General features: G+C 41.9%; 1 protein-coding gene across 1 annotated transcript in view; it reads left to right on the top strand.

Moving 5' to 3' along the window:
- Positions 1-19: 19 nt before the first annotated feature.
- Positions 20-18,436, top strand: part of LOC126850181 (cytoplasmic polyadenylation element-binding protein 2) — a 137,310-nt gene continuing 118,893 nt past the window's right edge. Inside the window, exons 1-2 of the mRNA XM_050592889.1 lie at positions 20-2,872; positions 15,501-15,612. Coding sequence (XP_050448846.1) covers positions 1,751-2,872; positions 15,501-15,612 — 1,234 coding nt within the window. The 5' untranslated portion in view covers positions 20-1,750. The remainder of the gene's footprint in view (positions 2,873-15,500; positions 15,613-18,436) is intronic.

The raw sequence follows: 18,436 nt of genomic DNA on the forward strand, positions 1-18,436 counted from the left end.
CCAGGCCTCCTCCTCCTCCTCCGTGCATCTCCACCAGCCTTCCTCTTTCCTTCTGTCTCTTCTGTATTGCTCGAGCGCAGCTGACGGAGGCTCGAGGGCGTACGCGCGACGGAGAAGAGGCTAGACGACGGTGAAACAACAGTGTGCCGTCGAGGGAAGTAAATAGGGAAAATATGCTAACCGATCGGGTTGCAACGTTAGACCGTCGCTAGTACCTCGTAAAGGAGGAGGTGGGAGAGACCGACGTATACGTGTACGGTCAGAGGTGGTGCACGGATATCGTGTGTAGGTGGATCGGCAGTGGAGGCGGTGGAAAAGGCGAACCACGGGTCGCCCGCCGCGTGCGGTCACCGCAGTGTGCGAATCCGCTCCGATTGTCCGCTCCGATTTGTTCGAGTGGATACACGTAGTCGACGTAGCGCGGTAAAGTGGTAGTAACCCTGACCTGACCCCCGCGCGCGCTACGCACCTCGGGCTCGCGCTCGCGTTTTGTCATCAGTATCCCCGCGAGACTCACGGTGTGTGCGCGTGCAACATACACATCGCCGAGCTCTCCTCCGTCCGCGCCGCGCGTCTCATACGTAACGGGCTTATTGACGATCGATCGATCTCGCGAGCGCGACAACCGATACGCGTCGCGTAACAATCGGCGATCGGCGACGGGGAGTAGTACACTACTATCGTCCCGCGAGTGTCCACGGAAAATCCTGGCTCATCGTTCTCGTATCAACCTTCATTTATCTCGGGGAAATCTTGTGAGTTTAGTGGGACAGCCGTCGGCAAAATCGCTCGCGAAGAACGTGGATTCGTCTCTTTGTTGAGCTCAGGGTGGTAAAACATATCGTGTATACGCTCTCTGCACGCTCTTCCTTCCTCCCGTCCTCCACCTCCTTCTGTTCCTCCGTTTCTTTCTACGATACGATCCGCGGAACGACCTCGCATCGTAGTCGTGTATGTGTGATAGTGAAAAGCAAAAGGTAGTCGCGCGCGCTGTGTTGCGTATTTGGGAGAATTCCAAGTGGTCCAGCGGTGTGTTTCCGTCGAGAGGATCAAAATAATGTTCGCCAGGGGATAGTCCCTGGATAAAACGCATACGAGGACGGTGGTCGAGCGAGCGAACGAACGTGAGGGAGGTAGTCAAGAGCAGCTAACGAGCAACGCTTCGCATTGGAGCGCCACTACGACGATGACAACGCGCGTGGCCGAGTAAGCTTGGCTCTTCAACTAAGAGGATGTCACGGAGACGCTGCCGAATTGTACCGGGTCAACGCGACGTCAGCGGGATTTAGGAGAGTATTTTGACGAGAAGTGTACGTGATAAGAAGACGTGGAGACACGAGTCTGATACTACGCGTCCCGCAACGTGGACCCTCTTGAGGAAAAATAGATCGAGGCGGTGAAAATAGAAGATAAAAAGCTGGACGAGAAAGAGAGAGAAAGAAAGATACGAAGAACAAAAGTGCAGAGAGGAAGATACGCGACGAAGAGGATCATCGCGCGACGTGGCCTCTCGGTTTCCGGGGTCTCTCTCTTCGTCGGTGTTTTTACGCGTGCGGCCGTGGATCGATAGTTTATCCCGCAAGCTCGTGCTGGACAGAAACGACGACGAGTTACACCCTGGAGTAACGGAACCCGTAGGGAGACGAGTAAAGAAGAAGAGCAAGTTTCCGAACGGGCCTAGCTAAAAGTGCTGCTTAACGCGACGGTTGGACCCAACGTTGTGTGGACACCGGAAGCTCCGCGGTGATTTATGGGGGACTATAGCACGACTAGTCTCTTTTCCAGTATCTTGACAAGTCCAAAACCTAGTGCGACCACAAATAATTGCGGCACTGGCTGCAATAACAGCAGCAGCAGTAGTAACATCATCGGCAGCGCCGCCGTCACCGTAACAACATCCACGATGCAGGACGATCTGCTGATCGAGAAGCAAGCCACCGGCAAACCAGCTCCGCTCTCGCCGAGCAGCGCTCTCGACACAGTGGCTGGACAAGACAAGTCGAAGGACGCGATTGAAGCGGAGAATATCGCCATCACACCGACGACGCCCTCGTCAACGGATAAAGATATTACGTGTAGCACGACCTCGGCCCTGCAGGGCTTCGCCGATCCCGGCGGCCGCGTACCTAGCCTCTGGTCCGCGCCAGACGATAGCGGTTTGCACGCCGCGTTACCAGTCAACGGCTCGATCGCCGCCTTTCAGAACTTTCCAGCTGGTGGGCCCGCGGGCCTGTTCGCCAGCACCGGTGCCGCTGCCGCCGCCGCCGTGTCGAGCGGCACACGTCGCGCCATTACGGCCAGTCATAATTTTCCTCAACAGCAGCAGCAGCAGCAGCAGCAGCATGGTAACGCAGGTGCACCCGCTGGTACCAGACACGGCGGTCTGCAAGTATCGTCCGCGCAACAGCAGCAGCAACAACAACAACAACAACACCAACAACAGCAGCAGCAACAACCGCCGCCGACATCCCATCCGGGGGTCTACTTGCCCGGTAAGGGCTACGCCGCGTGGTCGGGCGGGCCGCAGGCACCGCAGCAGTGGGGTGCGGGCCCGCAAGCGGCCGCGGTCGCCAGTCCGGGCCTGTCACCTTGGAATCGCGGCAGGTCCGTGCCTAATCTACCGCCACTGCACTCGTCCCTGCACGCCGCCGCGGCGGTGGCAGCCGGTCTGCAGGGCCGTAAACCGAGTCCAACGTTTCCGGGTCATCCGGGACCCGCAGCGGCGCATCCTTCCTGCATCAGTCCGGTCAAGTTCCGTCGGAGCACCTCATATCCCGGCAAGGGCAACATATATCCGCCTCAGCCAGCGCCGACCTTTGAAGTCACCGCCGCCGAAGAGAGGGATCTACTGCAGCTACCCCCGTTTCAGCAGGTGAGTCGATTTTGAAATTCTCTCAAGTTTAGAAAGTTTACGCGGAAGTTACCGTTTAGTGAGGTGTTAGAAGTAGGCGGACAAACTTTTCAAGGATTTTTAATATTTAATTCATTTTCCTAAAAGCTTGAAGAAATAAATTTCAAAGTGTTGAGAATTTTAGTTTAATTCGTGAACAAGATTTCTCAATTTTAAGAATTGATTTTCTCTCAAGTTCTGAAGAAGTAAATTAGAGCAACATTGTAATGAAATCCTCTAATTTATTCTTTTCATCTCTCAAATGAGAATTTTTCCACACTGAATGAAACATTTTTGCGAGAGCCAACAGCTGCTCGCTTGAATGTGCTCAACTTCCCGAGCATTTTAAACTAACTGGTTTTCGTTTGTTCTTTCCTCCGGTGCTTAAACAAACTCAATCACATCTCCAATTGCTTAATGAGTAAATTAAAATCAACATCGCATGTTTAATTTTCAACTCTATAAAAAAAACTCTTGCTATTAACGACGTGCTAATCACACAGGCAACTAAATTATTTTTCCCTGTACGCGTTACTCGATAATTGCAAAAATCGCGGAAAAAAGAGGATAAAAAACTTCAAGAATCAACCGCGGGCTTGTTGTTTCGCTCGATTCACATCGCACACCGATGACACAGACGTTGCCACGACTTTTTTTAGCCGAGCAGCATTGCGTTATCGATCGCGGTGGAGAGCAGGTAGTATAGTCAAAGGTACCCGCTTGTAAAACTGCGCCGGCAATCATGCGGTCCCGCAGGCCGACGAGGAAGGCACGCGCGCTACGACTTCCGCAGTTTCGCGCTCGTTCGATGTGCCACAACATCGCGCCACGTGTTCCTCGTGCCACCAGGAGTTACGCAACTCCTAGAGAAGGAGGCACAGAAGAAGAGAGAGAGAGAGAGAGAGAGACACTCTTCTTGTATTTAAATTTAGCCAATACAATGATTGTTTCGGCGATTAGGCATACTATCGTGCGGCGTGACATCGTGAACTTTAACGGCGCGATAATGTCTGCACCGGACATAAGGCGCATGCGAGCGCAGCCTAAGGGCATAACGTGAAGTCGGTGAATGTCTTTCCGACAGTTTTACGCAGTCGAATCCAGGTTATCTCTCGCCACGCCGCGCCGCCCATCATTTCGCATATCTATTCGCGTGATAACGCAACTGTTACGCATTGAAAGAGCAGGTTGAAGCTGTACACCGATAGTGCTTCGAAAGCCTCTTTCATTTTTCGATACAACTGGGGCACGTTTTTACCGTAATTCACATGTGTCATCGTTGGTTAAAAATAATCGATAGCAATATAGACAAGAAATAGATAATGGTATTAATGACATTGTGAAGATACGAGTTAATTTTTTTTCCTCAATTATATTTTTCCACACGTCGTTCCATTTACGTCCTATGTGCACTGTATTTCTGACGTTGTATTACATTTCAAACGTGATATTGATCTTAAACGGAAGCTTTTATTATGTATATTATGTATATATTTTTCATGCAATATATGGTTAGTAAATGAATAAATAATTTCGTTTATATGTGGCCACTGGTTATTTCGCTATAAGAAGCTTAATTCACAAATAAATTTAATTCAAATAAATTAATTCAAATTAATTTAATAAAGTCAATATGTACATATATATTATATTGCTATTATATTCTAGTTTTGGGTAAAATTCGTTTAAATTTTTATTATTATTTTTATTTATTACACGCTTTGTGATGAATCTCTTTAAATTTTATTCAATAATTCAACGCAATAATTTTATGAATAACAATATAATGTTCGAATAAAGGGAGATTCAGATTAATTTACATACGGCAGATCTCTTTATTAAATTATTTTGTTGAGGATTGCATTTGCAAAAATATAGATATTTATTTCCGGATAATTTTATATTGTTATGACAAAACTGGAGCCAATATAAAAAAATGACTCTAAAATGATTATCATGTTTTAAAAAGGGAATTATTTTGGATCAAAACTTTTTTCTATGGTAGATAGGAAATCGAGGTTATTATTAATAATCGATTTCACTTATTTTTTGTTATCTAGTCGCGGTATCGGAGACTATTTCGCTGATACTTATTTAGTCGTTCAAGTCTGACCTAATTCCTTTCGAACGTAGTAACTCCGACAGTGTCTAGCAGAAGTTTAAGCTCAGCTATTTTAACCATCACTCGAAAATAGATCTGCATACTATTCGAGAGAAATGGCGGATGTCGTCACGTTGTCGTTCAGTTATTAACTCCACGCACCTCGTGTTCCAACATTTATATATTTGTACACAACGCAATGCTTTCCTTCACTGTGATTTATTAACCATACCAAATATTGAAGCCTATGGTATAAAATTGTGAAGAAATATATCTATAATATTTGAAAATACGTATTTATTAGTATCACATTTATAATATCACGATTATATTTGCGCCAAAAAAAATATAATATAAATTTTTAAGCTGTAGAGATTTCGAAATGTACGATTATATATCACATCTGAAAAATATGACTTATATTCTAACATTTTTCTAAGCATTAATTATTCTGATAATCGAATAATTATAATAATTAATTATTATTAACTATTATTAATGATTATTCTGATACGCTCAATATGCTTATATATCCATTAAAATTCTGTTTTTATTATTTAACATTTTGATGGATCAACAAATCATTTCGACATTTTTCTGGCTTACAAAATTCATCATTTCATTAGATTCATATCAATAGACATTATATCTGCATTTCAAGGAACGAACAGGTTAATCGCAGCGTGCAGTGCGAGATGGTCGTTTATCAGTAACCTTAATATTGTTGATTCGACTGTACGTCGCCAAGAACAATTAGCTCAAACACAAACGAGTCGTGAATACGCGGCTTATACATCGATTCAATTAAACATTACGTGCAATAGAAATTATGATATAGCCTACGTTTCTCGAAATGTTCTGAAACTTTAATTGCCATGTTAGAAACTATAATTTTTATTTTCTATCGAGGTTCTCTTTCTTACATGGGAAAAGTGTTATATGACGTTTGAAGAAAATAATATATGCAAGAAAGTATTAAATTTTATGTAAAGTTTATATATATTTTTAAAGAGTTTTATTTTTTTAATTTCAGAGAATGAATAATGAAAAATATTTATATAGTTTGAGGCATTGCCTTTCAAATTATTACTACGAAATATAATTCTTTTATTCACTTTAATCAAATTCGCATTGTGTCAATAATAATCCTATTGATATCGATCACCGTGCCCAATAATATTAGAAACTAATACACGGTAATACGACAAAAAGTAAAAAAATAATAATTATTTTCGTCGACTTTCTGATTTTCGCCGATCTTGATTCACGCGATCCATTTTGACGCGACAGTGTGCAGAAAAACGATCGATGAATAATATACGAACACAAGTGTCGCGGCTTATAGAAGGCGCGCGCGCACGCGCCCTGATAATACGGCAAAAGCGTCTAACAGAACGAAGAAATGTTCGAGCTCGAAGTCCGATAACTCATTGCTCGTCATTCACCTTGAGAAGCGGAATCGGGATACGTACAATAGGTCGCCTCTAGCCGATATGTCGAGAGGACCAATCGCCGGTGGATCACGCTTACATACACGTGCATACAATATGATCACGAGCCTGTGTCGGTAATCGCGCCGCAATATGCAAAAAAAAATTGTAACGTAATGAATGTACGCGTAGAGATAACGATTTTTATTGGCGCTGCCTCGTCGCTGCTTTTACTTGTGCGGCAAACTTGATACGTCATTACGAAACGCGGCCTCGTTGTCGAAATGGGTCTGACGAAACGCGAAGAGAACTACGCTCTGGCTGATCCGCACGTGTTTCCCGGCCAATAGCGTTTCTATTTACGGCATTTTATCATGCAACTGGGCTAAAACGATGTAATAACCGAAAGTGTCATGTGGCTGACGACGGAGTCTGCGGATCGTTGGAAAAGCGAAGAGGCGGCTCGCAATATGTCACGCGCGAAGGTCGGCCCTCGTCCCGGGGTCGAAATTGATCTTCAATAGATCGAAGGTGTGCGCGAGGCTAATTTTATTCCGTGTATGCCGGCCGATGGGAAGAAACACGAAAAGACTTTCTTAGGAAACTTTTTATCCGCATGCGACAAGTCAGCCGCAGCTATGTACTTTCAAAGTTCCTTGTGCGCATTCTGTCGAATAAATTTAAAGCCCCTATACATATACTTGCCTGCCTTAGATTTTTCCCGTGTTTCTCTTTTATCTACAGATTCTTTGACCAAGTTAAAGTAAACTCTCTATTGCCAAAAATATCGTACAAAATATATTCTAATTGCTTTAAAATTATAAATGAATAGAAAAAGTTTTAAGGGTTTTTGAAAGCATAAGCTTGAGAAATTTATTCTTTACATAATTTCACACCCGTCTTATTTTATTTGAAAGGCTTGTATTTACAGAATTAATTACATATGTGTTTTCATGTGAATGAAAAAGTTGCAAAAAGAAATGTGACATCCAATCTGATTTTCTGAAATGATTTATTATTCGCTACAGCTTTCTTCTCTATCTTCTACAATCTTTATTTAAATGCCTTTACACTATATTCTCAACTGAGAAGATGTTGATAACCTTGTCATATTATTTTAGTATAACGAGTATATATTTGAAGTTCGCTCTATTTTTTTACTCAAAATTATTCCTAAAGAATTTTGATAAAAATAATATTCTTTGACAAAATAAATCGACTATCATGCATGCAATTTTTTTTGCATTATGCAAGGTTAAATCGCGTGCCACATACAACCGAAATATTAAACCAATATGCTTTGCGTGACTCGCAACGTGACATGAAAAAAAAGCAACTGCGGTATGCATAGTATGTCGGTTGGAAGTGTTAATTGCGTTGCGCTCTGACAACACGATGCAAATTTGTCCTTGAAATAGGTACTAGTCGAGGGAAGACAAAGACAAGGTATTCCTGCGGCGACTGGAAAAATTATGTTCGCCCGATATCTCGATAATAAGGAGAGCATCGATAATTTGTAAATAGTTTCAATCGATAACGCGAGAATTTTCTTAATAACAATTTTTAATTAAAATATAAACAGTAAATGAAACATTTTATATTTATTTTATTACTAATATTTATAAGTAGCAACTCGTAGGAGAGTGCTCCAGTTTAAGTATCATAAAATTTTTGTAGACGTTCAATAAAGTTCTTTACTTTAATATTATTTTACATTTTCTGCGGAAAAATTAAAACAGTATAAAGTATAAAGTATTTTTATAAAAGTTTTCATTTAACACATTTAGAAAAATACAATTTTGCATGTATCTGTGAGGCGTACATCGTGCAATCTTTTTATGGTTGCTAAATCAAATGGAAAGTGGAAAGGACAAAAAAAAGTCAAAGAAGAGGATTTTTCAAGCATGCCATTCCATTATGCCGTCTAGATGTTAACCTAATTTAACCACCTAACGTCCTATTTGAATTCCGGACTGCGCCGGTGCGAAGTGACCCAGTACGGGGGTTTATAGGTTACTCCGGTTTCCTGCGATATAGATTTTTCGCGCGAGGTGCGTCCTTCCGCATAGCAGTCAACCAGACACACACATATAAAATCTTCGCTTGTATGTTTTCTCGAGTAATATATGCACACGTTAACAATATAAGAAACGATTATTTAATCTTATTGCTTATTATCTAACTATCCTTTATATATGAAGAGGGATAGAATATATGAGAAATTCATGCGAGTAATTAGGTTGAAATATCACTGATACGATAACAATAGATTACATCTTTTTAGAAATTATTTAATTCTACGAGACTTTTTAAAAAGAAAAAGCGGTATCTTATTAATTATCTTATAAAACACGTGGGTACTTCTTTTAATTTTTAAAATTTTTATTTTAAAATAATAGGAGGAGGGGGCATTTATATTTTTTCTCTCTTTCTCTCCCTCCCTCTCTCTCTCTCTCTCTCTCTCTCTCTCTCTGCCATAATACAACGATTTCATATTGACAAGTTATTGCACACACATATTTCATACTGCTTGTGTCTTATGTAATGAAGTGCGGTTAACCGCTTACAGACGGGGGTGGCCGCCCGGTATTGAGCGCTGGGAGTTACGATGGCCGTTTACCCAAGTCTTCCATTTACAACGTAACATTTAACTCGATTCGTTCGATATCTTACATAATTTTATTGGCCCGATCCGCCTCTGCTGCGAGATATGTTGCGGGCTAAGCGCCTTGGCATTTGCCGCGCGAGCATGATTTTTTGATAACACAAACCGACCAAAATAGTATCATTGGTCTGTCACGATACGATGTTATTAGATAGATGATCATCGAACGATCCAGATATGAAAATCTATTTTATCATACAAATATTCTGAATTTTTAAAGCAAGTCTAGACGATATTAAGATAAAAAAGAAACTTTATCAAAACAGATTATAAAAATATGCAAAAAAATTCTTTTAAGAGATTTTCTAGAGGCATTTTTTAGATTCTTATTATTTGATTATCTGCGATAAAATCTTTCCGTTAATTGCATTAGAATATTACATTAAGAATCGTAAATAATTGAAATTAATTTATCCATGTTAACAAATTCAATCTTGTATTGTGTCACTTCATCTGACAAATCAAATCAATAAAGTAAGTCATATCTTATCATTACATTTTTAGCTTGTAATAGAAATTTCGCCATATCTACCGCTCTCAAATGAACCCAATAAACCGAAAGTAAAAACAGAAGGTTGAATGATCAGAATCACCTCACATTCTCGTATACTCTAAATATTTCGCGCACACGTGCATTAGACAATGAGCACTATTGTCCGCAACGATCGCGATACAACGATGATACCACGCCGCATTCTCCACCCTTTGGCCGCCATCGCGGCGCGCCGATGTTGCCGTTTCTGTGTGTACGTTTCGCTACTTCACCCCCTCCCTTGTGGGGCGAGAGCTCCGCTCCATGGAGGTGACCTACTTCGTGCTAGCCGGCTGGAATCGTTGCTTCCGCACACGCCTCGGGATTCAGGTTATGCTGCACCCTCTCCGCGTGCCATCCGCACCCTTCGTCCGCGTCCGCGGGTCTGGAGGGGGGGAGGATAGGGGAAATGGGGAGGGAAACGTAATCGGATCGGATAACGGGTGACACTGTTATGGTCATAAGCGAGAAAAGGATGCGACTGCGAAAAATCGAATTTTTTTTACCGCGCTTAATACGAGACAATTTGAAAGTTTGTCAAAACTCTGTTGATACTTTTCTCGAAATCATTAATGTGTGAATTATATTTGTAACTTGAATATTTAGAGAATATGTGCGTGGAATTTAGATGATTCTTTTATACATTCAAATGATATATCGGTACTTATAGATCGAGAGATAAATTGATTTCTTTTGTGCAATGCGATCCTTTTAAAATTACAACAGGATCGGCTGAGTCAATTAATCTTACATTAGGCGTATGCAAAATACGTATATACACGCGATATGTAGTAATGAAGTAACTTCCAGGCTCGGTATATCAAATGCCGGATACGTTTATACTCTACTTACGTAGACGTTCGAGATAAAATACAGTTGTAATACGCCGCAAGACACTGAAAAATTGCGTCTGGAATTTTTCGTTTCATCCCCCGCGGTGTAATACATTCTCGCGCGTTATTATTTTCCCCGTGCCATCCACCACCCCGATTGCAACGTGACGACGACGACGGCGTCGCGCCCGACATAATAATTACTCGTCGCGTTCCGCTCCTCTAATGCATATTTCGACGATCACAATGAGGACGCATCCCATCATCACTCCTCCCAATTGTAGAACGCAGAACGGGCGCGTGTAAACGCAGGTAAAATAGCGTCTCGCGAAAGCGGGATATAAACACGCATTTGCTGCGTCGTCGAAAGAAAAAGAGATGCACAGGGTGCAGGGAAATGTGCACGGGAGGGGGGAGGGAGGGGGGTTGGAATATTCGCGTCCGTACTGGATGGATGCGCGACAAAAATGCGGAATTCGCAGAGACGCCTGCACACCTCAATACGCCCGTCCCCTCCTCCCCTCAACAACCCCTTTGCATGTCTTCCCCCTTTTTAGCTTCCTACTAATATTCTAGCGGCCCTTTTATTCCTTCTGCATAATAATAATCGTCGGCTGGGTTTACTTCCAAATATTACTTCCCTCCCTTTGTAAATTGCTCGACTCATTTATCGTGGAATTAATCGTATGTTTTTATCTAGGGGCAAGGACCTAGTAATGTGCTCTAGCATTTTAACGAACGTTTGATGATTTATCAATCTCTAGTTTTCGTGCGTGGATATCATTTTGACATATCTCTCACTATCCCCCCTTCCCCGCGCCCGTTTTATTTGCTAATGTAGATATTTCCGTAATGTAAAACCGTGCTCGTATATAGGATGTATTATGTTTTAAAATACGAGGCGAATGTCGTGTGTGTCTTGAAACACAGAATGCGAGTAAGATGAAGGGCCTTCTCGCCCTGTATCCCATTCCGAAGATAATTCTTCCGTGGCAGAAAATATGAACGAAAAGGATTCTTCTCGGTTTCTCGTCGCTCTCGACAAACGCAATTGCAATGCGTGTCGTATCGTGCGAACATTACGTCACGCCTCGCCCATGTGGAGACTGCGCAAAACGGACTGACGCGCGCTGTCATCCCCTTAGAAAATTTACGCGTTTATACCCATGTTTCCCGGACCACTCCTGGATTACATTCACACACAGCACCTCTGCTCCGCTCGCCATAATTCAATTCCCGATTAGACCACGATGCCCATGACAGGTCACGGATTATTCGCAAGCGCGGGGTCAGCAGAGAACTCCGATAGTATAAACACGTGGAATACGTATATATATACACGTGTGTATATATATATATATATATATATATATATATATACACAAGCACGAAGTAGGAAGTACCATCGCTTTTTACGAGCCACCAACTTCGGAACTGGGCCAACCACGGCCGCGCGTCTCGCAACCGTGAAAGCATGCGGAGTTCTCTGGGTCGAATGGAATCCTCGTACCTAATAGAGAGAGAGAGAGAGAGAGAGAGAGAGAGAGAGAGAGAGAGAGAATCAATACGTATGGGTATCTTCGAACAGGAAAGATTGTTATGTAGATTCCATTGAATTTATTATATTTTCGTCGCGTATATATTCGTCACTCGATGTGGAATATGCGTTCGCGAATGCATGGTTCGGAAGAGATACGTGCCTCTCGCGCGCGCAGATGGGATAACGAATCGCTGGCGGTACTTCCGAAGATACATCTCCGTGATGTACAGCCCGTAGTGGTACCGAATCCAACGTTTTCCTGACGTGTACATACGACGCCGCAGTGTTTTCTTCGCGTCTTCTTCCGGATCACCCAATTTCCCAGTAGTTTTCCTCCCTCCCACCCTCCCTCTCTCTCTCTCTTTCTCCCCCTTTCTCCCTCTCTCTTTTTCTCTCGACCCGCATACCTACTCCGCGACAGTGGGGGAAGATTTGCGCAGTGGCCTCCTATCGAAGGGGTGGTTATCGAGATAGTAGTGGTAGTCACGGTCAAGATGTTGCCGATTGTCCCCGGAAGACGGATGTACGGTATCCGCAATGGCCAATAGAGAATCGCGCGACTTCATAAGAAACTCCTAATGACTATTGCGAATGGAAATTACGCTGCGGGCAACGAGAACAATACTATGAGCGACGGCAAATAAAAACGAATAGGGCACAGGAAGCCGAATTAATGAGAGAGGGAGAGAGAGAGAGAGAGAGAGAGAAAGCGAGGGAGGGAGGGAGCTGAAAGAGAAAGAGAGAGAGAGAGAGAGAGAGAGAGAGAGAGGGGGGGGCGAGAGAGAAGAACCGCGAGAGGGTTAGCGAGATGCAGAAGAGAAGGGATACGCAACGAGAGAACGGGATGACGAGTAGGGGTAACGGTACCGGGATGGAGCCTGCACAGAGGTTGCTGTCGACGCCCTGCCGCTGCTTCCTGGTTTCCCTATATTGATTTTCCACCACGTTGCGAGCCAGACAGAGACGGAACGGAGCCGAGAAACATTTCCCCTCTACGTTTGTGTACGTATGTGTGTATATATGTGTGTGTGAACTGAGCTCTTGCGAGACGCGGGGGTGGGCGCGCGCGCTCGCGCGAAGCAACCCTAGAGAGAGAGAGAGAGAGAAGAGAAGCGGGTTGATACCCGGGTGGGGGTTCGGAGGGCCCGCGCGGTCGTACGCGAGGAAGGAAGGAATACCAGGACCAGAGGGTTATATAGACGACGCGGTTGTGGAGAAGGTGGGGCCACCTTTTGCACTTCCACCGACGTGGAAAGATGGGCACGATTATTCGACATCAGGGGCCCACCCCTTTCTCTTCTCTCTCTCTCTCTTTTTCTTTCTTTTCTCTCTCTCTCTCTCTCTCTCTCTCTCTCTCTCTCTTCTTTACTCCATTCGTGCGATATACATCCTGAAATCCGTCTTTCTTCCTTTCCCCCGTGCCTTACCGTGTTGACCAAATAAGTGTCACGGTCGTTTTATTCGAGGACGGCGGCTCGAAGGCCGCGCTCCCTTATGCCGGCCGTAATTTTCAATATTGGTCCAAGACGTGTTCGAATTATCACATGTTTTGCGAGAGATTTATATAAATATCGCGTACATCATATAATATAGTATACGAGCGAGATATATACGGTTTATTAGAAAAAACTCATGCAATATGTACGCGATATTATTCTACGTGTATATACTCGAATTATCTTAGACGTATAAAGAGAATATATATATGTCTTTGGAACAAAAATTCTTCTCAACAGATTTCAAGTCGAGTTTTCCTTGCATTTGTTTTAATCAAGCTTCTTGCATCGTTGAAACCTCGCGCTATTTTCATATCTCACAATTATTTGTATAAATACAACGAGAGCTTTTAAAAGCGATTACATAAAAATGTATCGTTATGAACCTTATAAATTTCAACATCCGTCCACCGGATATGCTCTAAAAGAAAGCCTTCCTTGCGCGAGCAGACATTTTTCTCCTGCATCGCGTCCGTTATTTTTTGTTACATCGGTCGTTCTTCTCAATTGGTCACCTTCAAAGATTCGACTCTCTTCCGTTATCGTTCTCACCCATTTCTTTCTCCCATAACTCCTCGTCTACTTCCTTTACGAGATGCTAGACGCGTAGAAAGAATGAGGGCAGAGGAATTGTTCTAAAATATAGAATAATTCTTGGTGTATATATTTATCAAGCAGCATGGAGAAGATTTGTTTATTATATCTTGATGTCAGTTATTATTAAAAATCTAAACTATAATAAATGAATTATACAAAAACAATTTTATATTACATTTTTAATTTGATTTTTATCATCATGATTATTGCTTAATATAAGAATTTTTTTTTATCATTTGAAATTTTTAAAAATTCAAGAAACAATTATTTCTACAATATTTTACTACTTTCAATATTTAGAGAAATATGTGAAAAGTTAACATATGGACTGCAAACGATTAATTAATTATGATACTGCAACTTGATAAATTGCACAATGCATTTGAATCTTCTTTAAATAATGCATATATCGATCAAGATCTATGAATGACGCTCTAATCTGGTCACGGGAAGATTATTAATCTTCGGAGGCCAACTTTTTTATCGAACTTTCCGCGCGAGGAAGTCGGCAATTCCGTGGCGTGACGTCCGAAATAAAAGAGGTCGTCAGGCTTTATCAAACTTTGGTCGGGGACACGGCATTTCGGCCGCGCGATAGCCGAAATAAAAGAAGGGAAACGGATGTGCATTAAGGGTGTGGCGACGACGACGACGACGACGACGACGGCGAAGAGGACGAAGGGGCGAGGATGGATGGAACTTTTGAATACATCCCCGCTCTCTTTAACTGCACTCCCCGATTCGTTACAAGTGGTCTATTACAGGCCTTTCTCTCGCCTCTTTTGCCCCTGTACTTCTTTCCTGCTGCTTACACGAATAGTACGCTTCCTTCTGGCAAATTCCTCTCTCTATAAAGATCCTCTCGCTAGAAACATTATTTCTCTTATCGTTTTTCAACCTTTCCGCTCCGCTTCGTTGTCTTCCTCTTTCGCTGGCTTATCCTTTCTCACAGTACATTCGCTAAGAGGCTTTTTTTAATAAGAAATGAATGAATTTTCTTACATCTCGAAATGGCTCGCGGGGGAAATTGAAAAATCTGAAATTTTTTATATACCATAACATCAGGTTTTCTCTCGTGAGACAATCGTTATAATGAAAGTCTGAGTATCGCCTACGAATTTGTGATTTAAATGAAGTAGGCAATTTTTCTGCTAATTTATTTCGAAATTAAGATTTGTCTAGACGTCGAAAAGCAACAAATTCTATTTAGATGTACACAATTTTTAGAATATATAATTGCTAAAATTTTACTACTAATACTAGTTTATGTGTCAATTATCTCATACATATATGTTATATTGAATTGTTTAAAATAATTTTGAGTATGAATTTTAGATTTCTTTTCTGAAAAAATAATTAAGATATAAGAAGCCACATTACGAATATGAGATTCACAATTTCTTTAATATTTTCCAGGATCGTATGACGGCTAATGGAAACTCACCGTTAGACAACATGAGGACCTTGGAACACTACTTGAGCGATATTATGCGAGCCGGCGCGGCGGATACCCCGGAACATCTGAAAGGTATGTCTCATATCTTGCTCTAAGCTGCGTGCAATTGGAATTGGATATACAAGGCGAGCGTGCAATATCAACGCGGCCGTTTGCAAAATAACGGCCGCGTGTCAACACCATTAAACCGAAAATGTGGAGAATCCCGTGTCGCAGTTGCGAGAAATCCGCTCTCTTTCGCTTTTACAACGGTTGGGAATGCGTCGAAAATTCAACGAAGTGTGTTTTGCGAGAGCCATCACACATCCTCGAGATAATCTTACTCTCGAATCTACGACGAATCTCGAATTTGACGATAGTGTAAATCTGTAAATAGTTGCAAAAAAAAAAAAAACAGAGAAACTTGTGGAAAGTTGCAGACGTATTGAATTTTCATTCCGTTAAAATAAATAGAATAAAATAAAATAGAATTATATAGACTTCTTACATAATTCGGCAAAAAATGTAAGTCGGCAGACTTCATTTTCTGCCACAAATTTTGCATTATTACGATAACATGACAGTAGCGAGAATAAATATGATGATTTCATAAATAGATTATAAAAATAAACATGATGTACGACATAATGTTCGATACGTCGTTTCAATTTGTTTCTTGCTACAGACTGCTATACACTCTGATTATACATCACGCAATGGGTAAGATATAGATACTGTCCTCCACGTCTTACTTATTTACATTGACACAACGTGTATAATCGTACTGCTATATATATTCTGCACATCGATCTCTAGTCGTAACGTTGCATTTAATGCATCATTTGATTACGTCGTTTGGACTCTATGTCTATTGCATTGAGGGTGTACTCGAGGTCGATCGCCTCTCGATGTGAACTCTCGTAAACCGTCCAATATCATGCTACTGAAATTGAAAAGCAATTAGCGCGCAGAGATAAGTGCGGAATCTACGTTGGAATATTCACTAGAGTGCCGTAAAAAATACTGAAGTATTTTTAAAAAATTTTTATTTCCTTGCAAATATTTTATTTAATCGATAATAACAATCGGCGGAACAGCATTAATAAGAAATTACGTTTATGGAAAAATACTTTCACGTGACACTAATTTTCTACGCGACCGTTGCTTGTAAAGTGCTATTGTACGACGTTACAACGTGACGATACTACCGATTCTTATATGAATGGGCCTCGAGCCAGCTACCAACCCGATCAAACTAACCCCAAGCGAGACGACTACTCGACGCATTCAAGTCCAAGCACTCCGCACCCTCCACTCGACGCGGCTCTATTCGCTTTACGTCGGCACGTAAAGACACGATGCAACTACGCGGTGTGTACGTCATGCGTACGTACGCACGCATAGCGTCGAAGAGAGCAAGACGGCATAAGCGGCGAAAGCAGGATGGCATGCGTCTCGTCTGTGTCGTTTCTCTCCTACCCCTTTCGCACCCTATTTTCTTTATTTTTTTTCTTTTTTGGCGCCTACCCCGACCTGTCTGCCGGTAAAAAGAAAGAGAGAGAGAGAGAGAGAGAGAGAGAGCTGACAAACCCCTCAGACGAGCATTCTCGCACCCTGTAGTCAAGGGCAAGGGTACCATCACCAAGCGTCTACTTGGTCGAGCAGTCTCCGTACGATGAAACCGTACGCCAATCAAGAGAGAGAGAGGATAAAAAAAAAGGACGAACGAAGTCGAGGGTTGGACACCCCGATGCAAAGTCTCGGATTTTTTTTCTAGCGAACTTCAAACGAACCTACCTATCTACTCGATTCTGAAAGGGTCCGCCACGAAAGTCTTCTTACGTTTCGAAACGCGTAGGTAGGCGGTCGTGCAAATTCAGAACAGCGCTGGATTCAGCGAAGTGTCTATAGTTGGAGGTCGTTTGGATTCATCGATCGAGCTGGTGCTTCTAGAGTAGACAATGCGAGGCTCCGCGGTAGCTTCTGCCGGCGGGTCACCGAGAGAATAACCTGGATTAGGTGGGTGTACGATAGTATCATCGGGTATCATTGTTCCTTGCAAGTGCATTACTGAAGTCTCGTTGAGGACATTTATCGAGAAATTAGGACAGTATGATAGCGACGAGTTGCTGTATTCTCTGAAATTTCATTGGAATCATTTCTATTTGCCTTTAATGAGTTAATGTTATTATGAACAATGCGAGAAAGTGAGGATTTCTTTTATAAAAATTAAGACCATCAAATAGCTCTTGTGCTCGCTTCTATTAATTATTTTTCTATTATAACGCGATAATGAATCTGCTGATTAGACTCCGTTCATCTTTTTTCGGAAATTAATTTTTTTATTAAATTATGTCACATTATCGATCGAGAAGGATGAAAATAAACCTAGCGCCTTGGGCAGCCCGATATCTTCGTATTGTTTCGTATAATTATTTTGAAAATCGGCCGTCTTTGTTTCACGAGGTTCTTTTGTTTTAATCCACCGCGCGCCTGATCCGCAATTAAAATCCATTCGAGAACAGAGTTTAATAATGACGTAGTATAAAGAGTGAAGCCACGTCAATCGCAATAGAATATCAACTTTTATAAAAAAGGAGAGAGTACAGAGACAGTTTTCTAAAAAGATATTCTTATAAATAAATTTCTTTGAAATTTACAATAATTAAAGAAAACTATTATTTTGTTTCTGTCGTTAAAATTTTTAAATAATATCAAAAATATCGAGCGTATTTTGTTTAGAAAAACAGTATATACTATATGTATAGTAAATATTAATGATATACATAGCCATAATTATTAGTCGCGTTTTAATATTATCTTTGATCGTAAATATTTCAACAGTATATAGTTTTTAGACGCAAAGAATTTCAGGAATCAACCATCCTCGCGTGATAACTAACGCGCGAAAAATATA

The sequence above is a fragment of the Cataglyphis hispanica genome, chromosome 6 (genome assembly GCF_021464435.1).
Source record: "Cataglyphis hispanica isolate Lineage 1 chromosome 6, ULB_Chis1_1.0, whole genome shotgun sequence".
Taxonomy (NCBI): domain Eukaryota; kingdom Metazoa; phylum Arthropoda; class Insecta; order Hymenoptera; family Formicidae; genus Cataglyphis; species Cataglyphis hispanica.